At 36.1% G+C, this 18166-nt stretch overlaps 1 protein-coding gene across 9 annotated transcripts in view; it reads right to left on the bottom strand.

Moving 5' to 3' along the window:
* The window catches only part of TUT4 (terminal uridylyl transferase 4), a 138227-nt gene that overhangs the window by 60043 nt on the left and 60018 nt on the right, over positions 1 to 18166 (bottom strand). For all 9 annotated transcript variants that reach the window (XM_047789098.1, XM_047789099.1, XM_047789100.1 and 6 more), the window contains exons 5-9: positions 13765 to 13942; positions 11366 to 11454; positions 9154 to 9205; positions 8097 to 8166; positions 6923 to 7049 (exon numbers count right to left, since the gene is read on the bottom strand). In XM_047789098.1, the coding sequence (XP_047645054.1) occupies positions 6923 to 7049; positions 8097 to 8166; positions 9154 to 9205; positions 11366 to 11454; positions 13765 to 13942 (516 nt within the window). The remainder of the gene's footprint in view (positions 1 to 6922; positions 7050 to 8096; positions 8167 to 9153; positions 9206 to 11365; positions 11455 to 13764; positions 13943 to 18166) is intronic.

The raw sequence follows: 18166 nt of genomic DNA, 5'->3' as shown, positions 1-18166 counted from the left end.
GGGAACTATATCCAATCTCTTGTGATAGAACATGATGGACAATAACACAAGGCAAAGAATGTATATATATGTATGACTGGGTCACTTTGCTGTACAGCAGAAATTGACAGTACACTGTAAACCAACTGTAATTTTTAAAAATTTAATTAAAAAAATAAAAATGGGAGTTCCTGTCGTGGCGCAGTGGTTAACGAATCCGACTAGGAACCAGGAGGTTGCGAGTTCGGTCCCTGCCCTTGCTCAGTGGGTTAACGATCCGGCGTTGCCGTGAGCTGTGGTGTAGGTTGCAGACTCGGCTCGGATCCCACGTTGCTGTGGCTCTGGCATAGGCCGGAGGCTACAGCTCCGATTCGACCCCTAGCCTGGGAACCTCCATATGCCGAGGGAGCGGCCCAAGAAATAGCAAAAAGACAAAAATAAATAAATAAAATATGTCTTCCTTTTAAAAAGGGGGTCCTACATTTACTTTCTTTAAGAAAGATAAAAGAATATTGTAAATCAACTCTAATAAAAAAGATACAGTTGTGATAGTACCATTTATTAAATTATTGTTTTATCACTGGAATAAAATATTTTAATTTTTTCATACATTAAAATCTCATTTACACTAGGAACTTTCTATTCTGGACTTTTTATTCTGTTCCATGAATTTACTTGACTATTTCTATGCCAAGGGTATATATACACTTGACTAGAGCAGTTTTGTTTTTTTGTGGGGTTTTTTTTTTCTTTTTGGTCTTTTTAGAGCCACGCCCACAGTAAATGGCAGTTCCCAGGCTAGAGGTCGAATAGCCCATCAACGCAGAATCCGAGCCTACACCACAGCTCACAGCAACGCCGGATCCTTAACCCACTGAACAAGGCCAGGGATTGAACCTGTGTCCTCATGGACACTACTCAGATTCGTTTCCACTGACCCACAATGGGAACTCCGACTAAAGCAGTTTTACAGGGATAAAGTACATCCTCCTTCACTAGTCTTCTACTTCTCAATTTTTCTGGCCATTCTCCAACATTCATTCTTCCATGCTAACTTTAAGATTATATTATAATTAATGAAAAATTTTTGGTAATTCTAATTAGTGTATATATGAAAATTAAGGAGATTTTACATTTTAGCAGAACCATCTCCCTATCCAAGAAATTTGTATTTTCCAAAAATTTTAAAGCTGTCAATTACTCACTTTCCCTCAACTCATATCCAATACCTCTGTAAGTCTTATATTCAAAATTTATCCTAAATATACCTGGCTTCATATCCACTCTAACTTAGCAGTTCATTATCCTCCCTTAGCTGATCTACCACAACAGCTTGTTCATTGGGCTCCTATTTCTACTCTTTATCCCAGAAGGATTTTTTATAAGCATAAATCACATCAAGTCATACACAGTTTTAAAACTCATCCTGTGCTTTCCCACACAATTAATTTGTAGTAATTAAAAAGCAAATTCCTTACCACTTAAAGTATCTGTCTAACCTCATCTCCTACAACTTTCACTCCCACTCGATTCACTTCAGCCACTCTTGTCTTCCATTCCTCTCCTCATGAGCTAGCTTAGAGATTTTGTACTAGCTACCCTTGGATGCTCTTCCCTCATTCAAGTAGCTGGTTATGCTGGTTTGAGTTTAAATATCATGTCCTCAAAGACATGACCATGCAGTCACCATCCAGTGTAATGTAATCCTCTTATTACATCATCTCATTTTTATAGCACTAAATTCTACTGCATATAGTGTTATTTATGTATTAGTTTATTGTCTGTTTCTCCACAAGTTGTAAGGTTTGTGTCAGTAGGACTCAGTATATCTTATTAGATATTTCTAACACCTAGAACAGCATCTAGCACGAGGCATTTAAATAACAGTTGCTTAAGGGATAAATTTGTTTCGACTTTGTTTTTACCTTTCAATAATATACTTTTTTTTCTGTACCTTTCTTATTAAATTCATTCCTTAGTATTTTATGATTTGTCACTGTCATGAAGGTAGTATTTTTCCCTGTTTCTATTCTATATAGTTATTTTTATGACAGAGAAAAACTACTGGCTTTTGTATATTTATATTGCATTTGGTCACCACAAATTCTCATATTAATCCTAGTTGTTTTTAACTAGAGTTTTCTGGGTATACAATCATATCATGAGCAAAGAGAAAATGCTATTGTTTTTCCAATATTTATAATCATTATTTCATTTCATTTTCTTTTCTTGCTGCATCTTTTTTAAATCTCCAAAATAATGTATAACATCATCGGTGAACCTCTGCAACAGTCCTTATTTTAAAACATATGGCTTGAGCAATTCACTTTTTTGATAATGTTTGTTACTGTTCTATTTTGGGTTTTTGTAAACAGCCTATTAAGTTCCATTTCTAGTTTACTTAAGAGTTTTGCTTTTGTTTTCTCTTTTTTAGGGAGAATGCGCCTTTTCAGCACTGCAATGCTTTTGTGGGTTTTTTTTTTTTTTTTTTTTTTGTCATTTTACCATTTCGTGGGCCACTCCCGCAGCATATGGAGGTTCCCAGGCCAGGGGTCAAATCAGAGCTGTAGCCGCCAGCCTACGCCAGAGCCACACCAACGTGAGATCTGAGCCAAGTCTGCAACCTACACCATAGCTCAAGGCAACGCTGAATACTCAACCCACTGAGCAAGGCCAGGGACCGAACCCGAAACCTCATTGTTCCCAGTCGGATTCGTTAACCACTGAGCCACGACAGGAACTCTGCTTTTATGCTTTAATTGTTAATATAGTTATGTTAACAAATTTCCTAATATTAAACTGTTCTTATTTCCTGAAATAAATTCTGGATGGTCATTGATACACTGATATATTCTAGTTGCCTATACATTATTTAGACTTTTGCATGTATTTAAGTCAGATCACTCCATGATTGGATTATTATTTTCTTCTTCAGGTAATAAAGACTTAGTAATAATCACTAAAGATTTAAGTAAATTTAAGAATATAATTAAAAATAAGAGGATAAAAAAACTTTTATAAAAAGAGTTTGAAATATTCCACTAGAATAATTTCTCATTTATCAAGGGTATTAGAATAAACAGTATGCTGCCGAATGAATATATCAGGTTAACTAGAAACTTCTTTCCAACTATAAAGAACTGCTCATGGAAGCTGCTAATACTATCAGAGGAATAACATTAAGGTAGTTTAAAAGAGAGCTCTTAAAACAAAGAGGTCTCAGAGGTCTCATAGTCAAGATATGGAAATAGCCTAAATGTCTATGGACAGATAAATGCATCAAGAGAATGTGGTATATACATACAATGAAATGTTAGCCGTAAAAAAGAAAGAAATTTTGCCATCTGCAACAACACAAATAGACCTAGAGGACATTATGCTAAGTGAAATAAGCCAGGCACAAAAAGATAAATATTATAATAATCTCACTTACACATGAAATTTAAAATAGTCAAACTCATAGAAGGAGAGAGGAGACTGGTGTTTACCAGAGGCTGAGGTAGAGGGAAATGGGAAGATGTTGGTCAAGGGGTATAAAAAAAGAGAATTAAGTTCTGCTGATCTAATGTATAGAATGGTAACTACAGGTAACAATATTATACTGTATATATGGAATTTGCTAAGAGGTCCCATCCTAAATGTTCTCACCACACACACACATAAAAGGTAACTATGTAGGGTAATAGATATGTTAATTAGCTTGACTGGTGATTATTTTACAAAGTATTCATGTATCAAATCACCAAGTTGTATACCTTAAATATATACAGTAAAAAACATGTTAATCACAAAAAGTGGCTCTGAGTCAGGAAACTTGACTATAATGGACTGATAAGGCTAAGAGCTTAAGAGTTCTGTTGCCCAGAGTATTGATAGGCTTTACTAGAAAACTATTTATTAGTTGAATGCTAAGAATATAGCTACTTCAGAGTGGAGATAGCCAGAGAAAAATCAACAGCAATTTCATAATATCACTTAGAAGAATAAATTATATTCATACATACATCTAGAATTTTTTTTAGCCTTCAAATCATGGAAAATCTGTTTACTAAATAATGTATAATGAGAACTAAAACTTCAAGATAAATAAATCTGTTAGAAAAAAAACTTTTGTTTTTTCCTTTTTACAGCTGCACCTGTGCCATACGGAAGTTTCTGGGCCAGGGGTCGAATCAGTGCTGTGGCTGTGGCCTACATCACAGCTTGTAGCAACGCCAGATCCTCAACCCACTAAGTGAGGCCATGGATCCAACCCACATCCTCACAGAGACAATGTCGGGTCCTTAACCCACTGGGCTACAATGGGAACTCTGTAACAAATCTTTGGAAGGAATTATTTGAGAGAAATCATTTCTAGGTTTTTTACAATAAACTCAGAAAATGAAAATCATGGAAAAAAGCTCTTTGCAACTAACACAGCTGTCAAAAATGAGACCCACTGTTCTGCTGGAAACAAAAGAAACCACTCTGCAACCAGCTGAGTAACATGTTCTTTAGTGTCCTTTCTTGATTGGTATGTTTAGAAACAATATAAATTTGAGCAATCTTTTCAAAGAGCCACTTCAGGAAACAAAGTTTATAGGCCCCCCCCCTTTTTTTTCCAAATGAAAATAACTTGAATACCACTTATAGTCATCTAACATAGTTTGCTTACTTAAGAAAAAAATGTCTGGGAGAAAACCAAGACTATTTATTACCGCTAAAAAAATTAAGTAATAATGAAAAGCACCATCCAAGAAGCAGATATTTATTCCTCCATTCCTAGAGTTCGTTCAGTTTCCTGAGTGATGCCTGTGCCTTATCTACCAGTCTCATCCCATACTCTGAGCTACTTTTGTTACTAGGGTTGTCACACCATTCCTGTTCCTGTTGACTTATCAGTGTTTAAACAATATCACTTGCCAATTAAAAATATATATATACATATACATATGTAGCATTAGAATTCAAAGTATATTCTTATTATCTCCTATTTATAATCTCTCCAGATGGAAAAAATTGAGCCTCAAACAGGTGAAGTACCTTGCTCAAAATGACATAAATATTTAACATAAAAACTAGATTTGCCTTTGGAATGGATTAGCAATGAGATCCTGCAGTGTAGCACTGGGAACTATGTCTAGTCACTTATGATGGAGCATGATAATGTGAGAAAATAGAATGTGTGCATGTATGTGTAATTGGGTCACCATGCTATAGAGTAGGAAAAAAACTGCACTGGGGAAATAACTATTTAAAAAAATAATAAAACAAAATTTCCCTGCAAAAAATAAAAAAAATAAACACCAAAAAAAAAACCAAAACTAGATTTGGAATTGCTTTATTCCATTTCATAGCACTAAATTTCTGCAGTATGCCAGGCATTATGCTAGGCACAGAATATAATGAGAAAACTAAGAGATACATACCTTCCCTCAGACTGTTTCACCACTCCCAGTCACTTCCAAGGGTTAAAAATCTCCTTTCTGAAGAAACTGGGCCATGTACTCAACCAATATGCATTAAATGCCTACTCTATACTGCCACAGTAAAGTAAGAAACATTGAGACCAGCAGTGAATAAATAAAACAGACTAAAATCCTCGACCTTGCAAGGGCTTAAAATTTCAGAAGGAAAAGAGATCATAAGTAAATATATGAATATAAGTACTGCTGGTGGGGAGTAAGTGCTATGAACAAAATAAAGCAAGGTAAAGGCAGGGAAAGAGATGGAGGCAATGCTATTTTATGTGTGATTCAGGAAACTCTGATAAGCTGAAATTTGAGCAGAAACTTGAAAAAAAGCAAGAGTGAACTATTCTGGATATGTGGGCTAAGAACATTCTAGACAAAGGGAACAGCAAACACTAAACCTTAGGTATGAAGACACACCCCAACCTTAGGCTTTCTGACTGTTCCTTTTTTTTTTTTTTTTTGCTTTTTAGGGCCGCACTCGTGGCATATGGAGGTTCCCAGGCTAGAGATCCAATTAGAGCTACAGCTGCCAGCCTATACCACAGCCACATCAACAGCAATGCCAGATCCCAGCTGCATCTGCGACCTACACCACAGTTGACCACAATGCTGGATCCTTAACCCACTGAGTGAGGCTAGGGATTGAACCCAAAACCTCATGGTTCCTAGTCGGATTCGTTTCTAGGGAACGGGAACTCGAGTTACTTTTCAAGCTGTTCCTTATTCGGCCACTTGGATCTCTCCCAACTATGGGGAGAATCCTTTAATCAAAAGTATTACTTTACCATTCGTCACTATCTCTGGGGTAACCCGGAGCATAGAGGGAACCACAGCTTTTAATAACATGGTTAATTCTAATTTAGGAAACATATACTACTTCTTAGCTGGTGTTTATTCAGAAATTGCTGAAAATTATCAATAATTCAGAGGAAAGAGAATAATGTTTTAAGATGGAGATTGGGAAAAAATATGCTAACAAAAAAATCTTAACTAGCTAACCATAACATACAATCTTACAACTTTAATTTACAACAAAAGTGAAAACTTGAGTCTCAAATAGCAAGATGTGAAAGAGAACATTTCTATACTACATAAAAAGAGTACAGAATAAATAAAAATTCTAAATTAGTAGAATAAATAAAAGTAGAATAAATAAAAATTCTAAATATACCAGTCATTCTACATGCCTATGAAACTTTATTTTCCTGTCCATTATCAGAACCCACCATACCACTTTCTGTCTAGCCCAGATAACTATTTTATTTCCACATATTATGATATATTTTACATGTTAGTCCAAGAAAAAGCCTGAGTTGGGAGTTCCCTAGTGGTCTAGTGGTTAGGACCCAGTGCTTGCACTGTTGTAGCCAGATTCAATCCCTGGTCCAGGAACTGAGATCTCACAACAAGCAGCTGCACACTGCAGCCAAAATAAATAAATAAATAAGAGTTATATTTTAGGTACTTTTTTTTTCTTCTGCTTTACTTACCTTAGCCCAATAGCGAAAGGCTAACACCAAGGGAATAAAGACAGGTTCCATTTTGCCAAGAGCAGCAAGTAAATCAGTAGTGAGGCATGCCATATCATTTCCTGCACTCACTCTACAGAGTAAACCACTGTGAATAAAAAAGAAATAAATTTCACTGTATTAATACCTTAAAACCAGAATACTTCAAATCCTATGGCTACTCCTTTCCACTTAACCACAGTTACTATCGAAGAGATCATAATAAACAAATGCTTGGAGTTCCCTGATGGCACGTGGAAGTTCCAGACCAGGAATTAAACTCAAGCCACTGCTGTGACAACACCAAATCCTTGACCACTAAGGCCACCCGGGAACTCCTCAATTTTCTAAGAAAAGAAGTAAGTTGAACTAGACCTCCATAGGCCTTCTAGCTTTGAATAAGAAAATACATTAATCTTAAAATGTAAGAAACAATGGTTAACAATCAAGAAAATAATACTTCATTGTTTCTGTATTATTTCCAACTCTCCCACATTGGTCTCAAAAAGGATTATTTTTGTTTCCTTTGTCAAAGGCATTTTGCTCTCTCAGTCTTATAAATATCTGAACAGAAAGCCAAGATTAGTCTTCAATGACTCCTTCAATTTCAGTGAACTAAAAACTAGATTCTAAGAGATAGTGAGTTCCTTGAGAAGAAAGAGTATTATTTATATTTGAAATAAGCAAAGCAGTACCTAACATACAGTTAATGCTCAATACAATTCAATTGGTTGGGTGAATAAACTTGAGAAACAAAAAGTTTTTTTTGGGGGGGAGGGGTTGCTTTTTCAGGGCCGCACCTGCGGCATATGGAAGTTCCTAGGCTAGTGGTCCAAACAGAGCTACAGCTGCTGGCCTATGCCACAGCCACAGCAACGTAGGATCCAAGCCATGCCTGCAACCTACACCACAGCTCACGGCAATGCAAGCTCCCCGACCCACTGAGCAAGGCCAGGGATCAAACCTGCATCCTCATGGATACCAGTCGGATTTGCTTCTGCTGTGCCACAATGGGAACTCCAGGCTTGCTGTTCTTAATAAATATAAATTAGCTTAGACATATTAACCCAAGGAGAAATCTAAAACTTAGATATATTCACTGCATATTTAGTTGTTATTTTAAAAAATACTTTATTTTCTCTTCATTATTACCAACCTTTTCCGATCTCTGCACACCACAACAGGAACTTTCGCATGAAAATCAGATTCCACATCCAAATATAATACTAATAAGGGGGAAAAAAAACAAGTAAGTGAACGTCAGCATCTCTTAAATGTTTATTCTGTGGTAAACATTAAGTAATAGTTTCCTGCTCAAAATCACTCTCATTGCTTCTGTGGGATAATCCACTCTTCTCATTATGAGCATCAATCCAACAGAATCTCTTACCTCTCTTGGTACCATTGCTGTATTATCACAAACCACAGGCAGAGTCCCAAATAATGTCCAAACATTATAATCACCTTAAGAAGAAAGGTTTTAACATCCCTAAAAGTCTGAATATTTCCAAGTAAGTATAGAATCTGGTCAAAGTTGTTAAGCCTTCATAGTTAGCTAACAGAGAACACCGCTTACTTCTGAGGGCTACTTGCACAGGAGTCATGGAATGAGAACCTACAAAGCTTTAACAATTTAGTTCCTTTAAATTATCCATCGCAGTAAAAGGCTAACTCTGCTGGTCCCGTTTCCTGTTACTATACAAAGAGTCAGCCCAATCAAAGATCCTAAGGAAGGACTAACAGGTGAAGCACATTTCCACTACGAAGTCTTTCTCTACATCTCCAAGGTAGGCCCCGTGCCATAAAATATCTCAACAAAATGGATATTATTTCATTTGAAGCTGAAAGAAAATCTCTTAGTACTACTTGTTGAAATTAATCATTTATTCAAAGAACATGTGCTGAAGCCCTATATTTCAGGAATTGCATTATGCATGGTGGATATGACAATGAATAGATGCATTCTAACATTACCCAAAAGATGGTTGGTTTTGATACATCAATTTGAAATAAGACACTTTTGATATGCCATGTAAATGTTCTAGTATACCTACTAAACACATATGTGTATGTATATATCCATTTGTAATACAATGACTCAAATATGCTAGCAGTTTTAGTTTAAGTTGGTTAGCCATATGGAAGCAACACAGAGCAAATATTCTTGAAGAATTTTCTTTAGAAAAACAACTTCTCAAAAAAAAAAAACTCACCGCTTTTTTTTAAAATCCCAAGCACTTGTATCAGAAGATCTGGATGATTCATCTAAAAAAGTTTAAAATTAGATCAGTATACCAACTTCAAAGTTAAAACTGCAGAACTTTAGAGATAATTCAATTTCATTAGACATGAATAAAATCATGCTCTGTACTTTTTTTTTCTTTTTACACCTGCTCCTGCAGCATATGGAAGTTTCCAGGCTAGGGGTGGAATTGGAGCTGTAGCCGCCAGCCTACAGCCAGCAACACCAGATCCAAACCACAACTTTGACCTATGCCGCAGCTCACGGCAATGCCAGATCCTTAACCCACTGAGCTAGGCCAGGGATCGAACTGGTGTCCTCATGGATACTAGTCAGGTTCTTAACCCACAGAGCCACAGTGGGAAATCCAATGCTCTGTATTTTAAAATAATGAAAACAGGAGTTCCCATCATGGCGCAGTGGTTAACGAATCCGAATAGGAACCATGAGGTTGCGGGTTCGGTCCCTGCCCTTGCTCAGTGGGTTAACAATCCGGTGTTGCCGTGAGCTGTGGTGTAGGCTGCAGAAGCAGCTCGGATCCCATGTTGCTGTGGCTCTGGTGTAGGCCGGCAGCTACAGCTCCTATTGGATCCCTAGCCTGGGAACCTCCACATGCCGCAGGAGCGGCCAAGAAATGGCAAAAAATAAAAAAATAAAATAATAAAATTAAAATAATGAAAACAATGTTTCATGTTAAGAAATTTTATTCATGGAAGTAGATTCTAATAAATCATGCAGTGCTATTACTCCAGCAATGCTCCTAGAATTAATGAGTTCTTAGAGTGAGAAAAGATTCTGCAATTTCACAGCTAAACAAATCGAAAGGAAATTAGTTTACCAACTTATTTCTAAAGAGAAGATGTAGAGGTAAGAAATTTAAGGGATACTGACAACTGGCAGCACGGCAAAAAGGCATAAATTAAAATACTACTTTAAATAATAAGCATGTCAAATATTTAGTTTAAATGTGTATTTTGCTACTATTTAAAAAGTATTTAATATTCACGCATTACGTATAAGTTAAGGATTGTATCAGACTAGAAACTAAAACATCAAATTTTCACCCACATCGAACACCTATGAGCATAAACTAGTTATTCAAAAATTAAAAACAGGAGTGCCTGCTGTGTTGCAATAGGATTGGTGGCATCTCCACAGCACCAGGACTTGGGTTTGATCCCTGGCCCTGCATGGTGGGTTAAAGGATCTGCACTACCACAACTGTGGCGTAGGTCACAACAGCAGCTCAGAGCTGATCCCTGGCCCAGGAACTCCATACGCTGTGGGGCAGCCAAAAAAGAATTTAAAAACACATAAAATGTCAAAAGATTATTTTATTTATTTATTTTTATTTATTTTGCTTTTTAGGACTGCACCCTCAGCATATGGAAGTTCCAAAGCTAGGGGTCGAACCTGAGCTACAGCTGCCAGCCTACACACGCCACAGCCACAGCAATGCCGGATCCAAGTGTCTGTGAACTACACCACACCTCACGGCAATGCCAGATCCTTAACCCACTGAAAAGAGGTCAGGGATGGAACCTGCATGCTCATGGATACTAGTCAGATTCGTTTCCACTGTGCCACAATGGGAACTCCCTCAACAGATTATTTTAAATGTCAGATATGTCAGTAAACAAGCAATGCTAGCAATGCTAAACAATACTGGTATTTTACTAATCGTCCCAGCTACTACTTACTGAAATTACCCATAATGTACTATGCATTGTACAAAAAATTTGATACATATCATCTTATTTAATATAAAAGTTATTATTACCCCTATTTTGGAAATTAGGAGCTGAGGTTCAAAAAGGTCAGGTAACTTGCTCGCTGTAGCCAAGATTTGAACAGAGATGTATAATTTCAAAATTCTTTCCTCTTTCTATACTGCTTACCATAAACAATAATTGTTCAACAAGCTCAAATATAAGAATTTTCCCTTTCTTTTTTTTATGACTGACTTCTTTTCCTTTTTTTCTGTCCCTTATTCCTTTAATTCCACCAATGTCTGACACCGAGAAAGTATTCTCCATAAGCAATGTTTAATCATGATGGCTAACATTCTACAAGTCAGAGTTTTATAGTCCCCCTCATCTTCTTTAAAAAAATAATCAATTAAAAAAAAAACACCAAGCACTGGTTAAGAACTACACAAGAAAGGTTCTTTTCTAATTACTTACCTTGGGAGGAAATTTTATATCTATATTAACATCACTACTCTTCAGAGCAAACTTGGTGAGAGATGAGCCATACAACCTAAGTGAACATTCTGAAAATAAAGGAAAAATATCAAAGCATGAAACAGCATGCAAATAATGAGAATTTCAAAAAAATAGCAGAAGGAAAATTTCACACAATTCTATGTTTTCCAATTCTGGTACAACAATGATGGAAGAATAACCACCTTCCTAACTAATTTGCAAAATAATAAAAATGTTTCTTAGTTACAGGGTTCAGGACCAGAGAAGACAGAAAGAAATAACTCACATAAGCTCTGTGTCTAAACAAAATTTTAGTAATAATTCATTTTAAAATGACTAGAAGTATGTTTCACGTTTAATATGTAACAGTAAAGAATTACTAATCTATTTATAGCTATTTTTACTCACAAACTACATTTTTTTAGATATTTATATTTATATAAAAAATAGCACCAAATTTTTGTCTTTTAAAAAAGCATATGGAAGTTCCCAGGCTAGGGGTTGAATTGGACCTGCAGCTGATAGCCTACACCACAGCCACAGCAATGCCAGATCCAAGCCAATCCTGTGGCCAACACTGCAGCTTGCGGCAATACCGGATCCTTAATCTACTGGGCGAGGCCAGAGTTCAAACCTGCATTCTCATGGATACTAGTCGGGTTCTTGACCTGCTGAGCCACAAGAGAACTCCCAAAAATAGCACTTTAAATAAGGAAAGGATCACAGACACTCAGCCAAAGCTCTTAAAGACACAAAGTGAAGCCAAGTCAACTGATACTGCAAACCTAAAACCAAAAAATCTCTTAGATTTCAAGGCTACCAGCATCTTTCGTAAATTACCAATTACATTATTTTTAAAACTCCTAAGGCAGGAAGGAGTTCCTGTTGTGGCTCAGCAGTAACGAATCCAAAGTATCCATGAGGACGCAGGTTTGATCCCCGGCCTCACTCAGTGTGTTAAGGATCCAGAGTTGCCGTGAGCTGTAGTGTAGGTTGCAGACATGATTCGGATCCCACATGGCTGTGGCTGTGGTGTAGGCTGGCAGCTACAGTTTTGATTTAGCCCCTCGCCTGGGAACTTCCATGTACTGTAAGTGCGGCCCTAAAAAGCAAAAAAAAAAAAATCCTAAGACAAAATTTTACAGCATCTCACCAGAGAGCAAGTTGAAAAATAACATGATTGGGACTGATAAGGTAGGTTTAGTATGTTTCAAAGTGTAAGTTTATAAACTCAGCTGTATATGTAAAAATCTACTTTTCAAGTTCAGAAAATGTCTGAAAGTCATCCAAGTCATTAAAATTATAAATACCTCATTTCTATCCTTATAATAATAGTGAATTATTCCCATATATAATTTAAATTAGTATCAATATAGATAGAAAACTACATTACAGAAATGGGAGAAATAAAAAATTTTCAATTTCAGGAGTTCCCTTTGTGGCTCAGCGGTTAACGAACCCAACTAGGATCCATGAAGATGCAAGTTTGATCCCTGGCCTCACTCAGTTGGTTAAGGATCCAGCATTGCCGTGAGCTGTGGTGGGGGTCACAGACGTGGTTTGGATCCCAGATTGCTGTGGCTGTGACATGGGCCAGCAGCTGTAGCTCAAATTCAACTCCTAGCCTGGGAACTTCCATATGCCACTGGTGCAGCCTTAAAAAAAAAAAAAAAAAATTTTTCTTCAATTTCAACTTTTTATTCTCTCTTATAAATCTCACATCTTTACACAAAATTATAATTTATCAACTGTCCAAAATCCATCTGGTCATAAGAAACAAGTCTTATTTAATACAAATTTATTCAAATTCAGTATTAATACAAAAAAAGATGAGGGCCAAGCAAATAATCTAAACATAAGTGTCTATAATAAACCTGGCCCAACTCCCCCTTGCACCCAAAACAAGCTTTCTGTAACGAAAGAGCAAGAGTCAAAAAAAAATAAATAAAAGTGCAAATTTTACCTCTAACATCCTTAAATTAATTTTCCCCACTATCAAGCAATAGGAATTTTATTCAGTGACTGGTTCAAATGTATATACTGAAAATAATATGATTAAAATGTCTATTCAGAAGTAAACTATAATGAAAAATTAATATAAAACTTAACAACCAACTACTAAGCAACTAACCTTGTATTAGGCATTTTTAAAATCTTTTTTTTATTATTACAAAAATTAAGCTGTACAATAATTCATTTTCCTTTTCTGAAATATTTCCCCCAAAAAAGTTTTAAAATAATTAAATTCATCTACTTTTAAGATGGAGAAAAAAAGAGAAAAGAAAACATTAAGAAATTTACCCTCAGCTGAAGAGGAAGCAAGAGGAAAAGTTTTTAAAAGTGTGGCTTTTAAAATTAAGTATAAAATGAAGTTGTACCTGGTAAAAATGCTGTTACGACCTTTGACATTTCCTCCACAATTTCCTGACGGACTCTGAGGTCATCATCTGTTATTCCTTGTTCTTTTGCTAATTCAATAACTGCAACACTTAAAGCAGCCAAGTGGGCAGGTGAAGGAGGTGGCAGAGAACGAAGCTCACTTTCTTCTTGTTTTTCCTATTAGTGTTATGTTTGACAAGAACAACAACAATAAAAATTTGACAACAATTATTTTAATGTCTCATATTTAAGAGAAAAAGACAGAAAAATATTAACTTAACAAATATTCAGACTTTAGACACTGAGGATTGGGAAATGAAGAGACAGATCCCTGCTTTTGTGAAGCAGGATTAGAAGAATAAGAGGTGCTATAGGGAGGGTGCTATTAAATATTAAAGAAAATAAATAAAACTTGGCTGTATTTTATTCTGTATAAATTCTGAAATACTGCATCGAAGCCAAGATTCCATAAGTACAACATTTAGCTGTGGTACTAAATGCTACTGTATTTTGTTACAGCCAAGAGACTGTCTTAGATGTGGCAGAGGTCTTGAATGTCTCTGACTGGCATGTACAGTATCAGATTAAATGGTAATAGAAAAACATCCTAAACATTATCATCATGTTTCCCTGAGGACTATTTTCCTTTAGTCTAAAATACAACCCTTAGAATTTCCTTTACTGAGGGTCTTTTGGAGGTTAACATTGATTTCATTTGTCCATCAATATATTCTGTGTTCACTATTTTTAGACAATTTCACTAGGTATAAAAATACAGGTTGACAGGAGGTCTTCCTCCCTTGGAATTAAGTTATTCAACTATCTTCTGACTTTTGATGCTGCTATCGATAAGTCAGCCACATTCCCAACTTCTGCACCTTTATGAATGATCTTACCTTTTCTTTTTGAATACTTTTTAACAAACTTACTGAAATATATTTTATACAAAATGCATTTACTTTAAAACTTTAAATGCTCATATTCCTTTGTAATCACTCCCTCCCTCTTCCACACCCATACTCAGACAACCACCAACTGGCTTTCTATGACTACATATTAAGCTGAATTTTTTTCTAGAGTTTTATATACATGTAATCGCAGTATGTACTTATTTTTGCCTGGCTTCTTTCACTCAGAATAATTAAGATTCATCTATGTTGTTTTGTAATCAACAGTTCACTCCTTTTTACATCAAACAGTGTAAACAAGGTATGGATATACCACAATTTGTGTATCTGTTCATGCACTGATACATAAAAACTGCCAAAATGTTTTCAAAAGTGAATGTATTACCATATGATCCAGTAATTCCACTTCTGGGTATTTATCCAAAGGAAATGAGAACACTAATAGGAAAAGAAATCTGCACCTCCATGTTCACTGCAGCCTTATTTACAATAGCCAAGACATGGAAACAACCTATGTGTGATGGAGGACAGAATAAAGAAAATGTGGTCTATGTATACAATTGAATATTATTCAGTCATTAAAAAAAAAAAGAAAATCTTGCCATGTACAACAACACAGATGGACCTTGAGGGCACACTACTAAATAAAATAAGTCAAAGAAAGACAAATATTGTTATGATCTCGTTATGATCTCACTCATATGTGGAATCTGAAACAACAACAACAAAAACTGAACTCAGAGAACAGATTGGTGGCACAGAGGCAGGGTGGGTGCTTAGGGGTGAGCAAAATGGGTAAAAGTAGTCAAAAGGTACAAACTTTCAGTAATAAATTAGTTCTGGAGATATAATATACTTCTTGGTGACTGTAGTTAATAAGACAGTAATGTATATCTGAAAGCTGCTAAGAGTAAATCTTAAAAGTTCTTGTCTCAAGAAAAAAATGTTATGTATGGTGGTAAATATTAACTAGATTTATTGTGGTGATAATTTCACAAAATACACAAATACTGAATCATTATATTGTATACCTGAAACAAATGTTATATATATCAACTATCTCAATTAAAAATATAATTTTTTTGGCCTTGCCCACAACACATATAAGTTCCTGGGCCAGGGGCCAATCCCATACCACAACAGCGATCCAAGTCATACCACTGACAACACTGGATCTGTAAACTGCTGAACACTAGGGAACTCCTAAAAAATAAACTTAAAAAAAAAGTTGATATACTTTGGTACATGTCCACCAGTACTGTTTTAGACTGGCAGTTCATTCACATCCTTGACAACACTTGGCATAGTCAATCTTTCTAATTTTAGCCGTTCTAAAATGTGTTGCGATTTTCCTAATGACAAATAACACTGAGCATTTTTTCATGTGTTTGACATCTGTGCGTCTTCTTTAATAAAATACTGGCTCAAATCTTTTGCCCATATTTTTATTTGGTTGTTTACAGTATTCCACCCTTATTCTTAGGGGATAAGTTTCAAGGCCTCCAACGGAGACCTGAAACCAAAGATAGCACCAAACCCTGTAAAAACTATTTTTATACTACACATACATACCTATGATTAAGTTTTATTTATAAATTAAGCAATGTAAAAGACTACTCTAATGGCCTGCATCAATACTCTGGCACTTTGGGGCCATTATTAAGTGAAATAAGGATTAGTCAGACACAAGCACTGTGATACCACCAACAGCCAGTCTGATTGCCAAGATGTCTATTAAGTGACTAACAGGCAGATAGCATATACAATATGGATCTGCTAGACAAAGGGATGTTTCACATCCCAGTGGGGAATGAAGCTGAACGACATGAAATTTCACCATACTACTCAGAATAGCATGCAATTTAAAACTGTAAGTTGTTTACTTGTATTTTCCATTTACTATTTCAGACATGGCTGACCAAGGTTACCAGAAACCATGGAAAGCAAAATAATGAATAAGGGGGAGTTACTGTACTTACTACTGAGTTTTGAAAGTTTCTATCTTCTATTAAACAAATCATTTACCAGATATATGATTTGCAAATAAATTCTCCCAATATGCAATTAATATTGTCATTCTTCAAACAATATCTTTCAAAGAGCAAAGGTTCATAATTTTTAGAATCTGTTTTTCAATTTGGGATTTTGGTCAGGATTGTGTTCAGTCTATAGATCAGTTTGCAAAGACATTTAACAGTATTAATTCTTCCAACACATAGATGAAGTTTATTTCTCCATTTCTTTCTCTCTTCTTCAGGAATGTTTTGTACTTTCTGTACAAATTTTCCATATTTTTAATGCTAATGTAAATAGCAGGGTTTTTTGGGTTTTCTTTGTCTTTTTAGAGCCACACTTGCAGCATGTGGAGGTTCCCAAGCTGGGGGTCTAATCGGAGCTACAGCTGCTGGCCTACATCACAGCCACAGCAACGCAGGATGCAAGCCGCGTCTGCGACCTATACCACAGCTTGTGGCAATGCCAGATCCTTAACCCACTGAGCGAGGCCAGGGATCAAACCTGCAACCTCATGGTTCCTAGCTGGACCCGTTTCCACTGTGCCATGACAGGAACTCCATAAATAGCAGTTTTTTAATTTTCAATTTTGTACTGTTTATTACTAGTAAATAAAAACTAGTTGATTTTTGCATATTGAGCTTGTATTCTGCAACCTTGCTGAACTCACTCAATTCTAATAACTCTTTTCTAGATTTCACAGATTATTATGCATAAACAGTTAAACTGCCTGCAAACTTCGTTTCACTTTTCTAATTGGGATAACTTTCTTTTTCTTGCACTGGATAGAGTCTCCAGAATTACACTGAATGGAAGTGGTAAGAACTGACATACCTTTTTTTAAATGCTTTATTGTGATAAAATATACATAACATAAAATTTACTATCTTACCATTTTTACAAATGTACAATCATCATCATTCATCAGCAGAATTCTTTTCATCTTGTAAAACTGTAACTCTATACTCATTAAGAATAACTCCCCATTCTTCTACCACCCCAAGCCCTGGCAACCACCACTCTACTTCCTGTCTCTATGATTCTGACTATTCTAAGTACCTCATATAAGTTGGGTATAGGAGTACCCATCATGGCTCAGGGGAAATGAATCTGACTAGCATCCATGAGGACGCAGGTTTGATCCCTGGCCTGATTCAGTGGATTAAGGACACGGTGTTGCTGTGAGCTGTGGTATGGGTTGCAGATGTGGCTCGGATCCCACATTGCTGTGGCTGTGGCGTAGGCCGACAGCTACAGCTCCAATTCGACCCCTAGCCTGGGAATCCCCATATGCTGTAGGTGTGGCCCTAAAAAGACAAAAAAAATTTAAAAGTTGGGTATAAATACAGTATTTGTTGTTTTGTGACTGGCTTTTTTAAATTAAAAAAAAAATTTTTAAGTTCCAAGGCTAGGGGTCAAAACAGAGCTGTAACTGCCAGCCACAGCCATGCCAAATCCAAGCCTACACCACAGCTCATGG

The sequence above is a fragment of the Phacochoerus africanus genome, chromosome 8 (assembly GCF_016906955.1).
Source record: "Phacochoerus africanus isolate WHEZ1 chromosome 8, ROS_Pafr_v1, whole genome shotgun sequence".
Classification (NCBI taxonomy): domain Eukaryota; kingdom Metazoa; phylum Chordata; class Mammalia; order Artiodactyla; family Suidae; genus Phacochoerus; species Phacochoerus africanus.
Note: the sequence above shows the minus strand (reverse complement) of the source record. Positions and strands in the feature narration are given on the sequence as shown.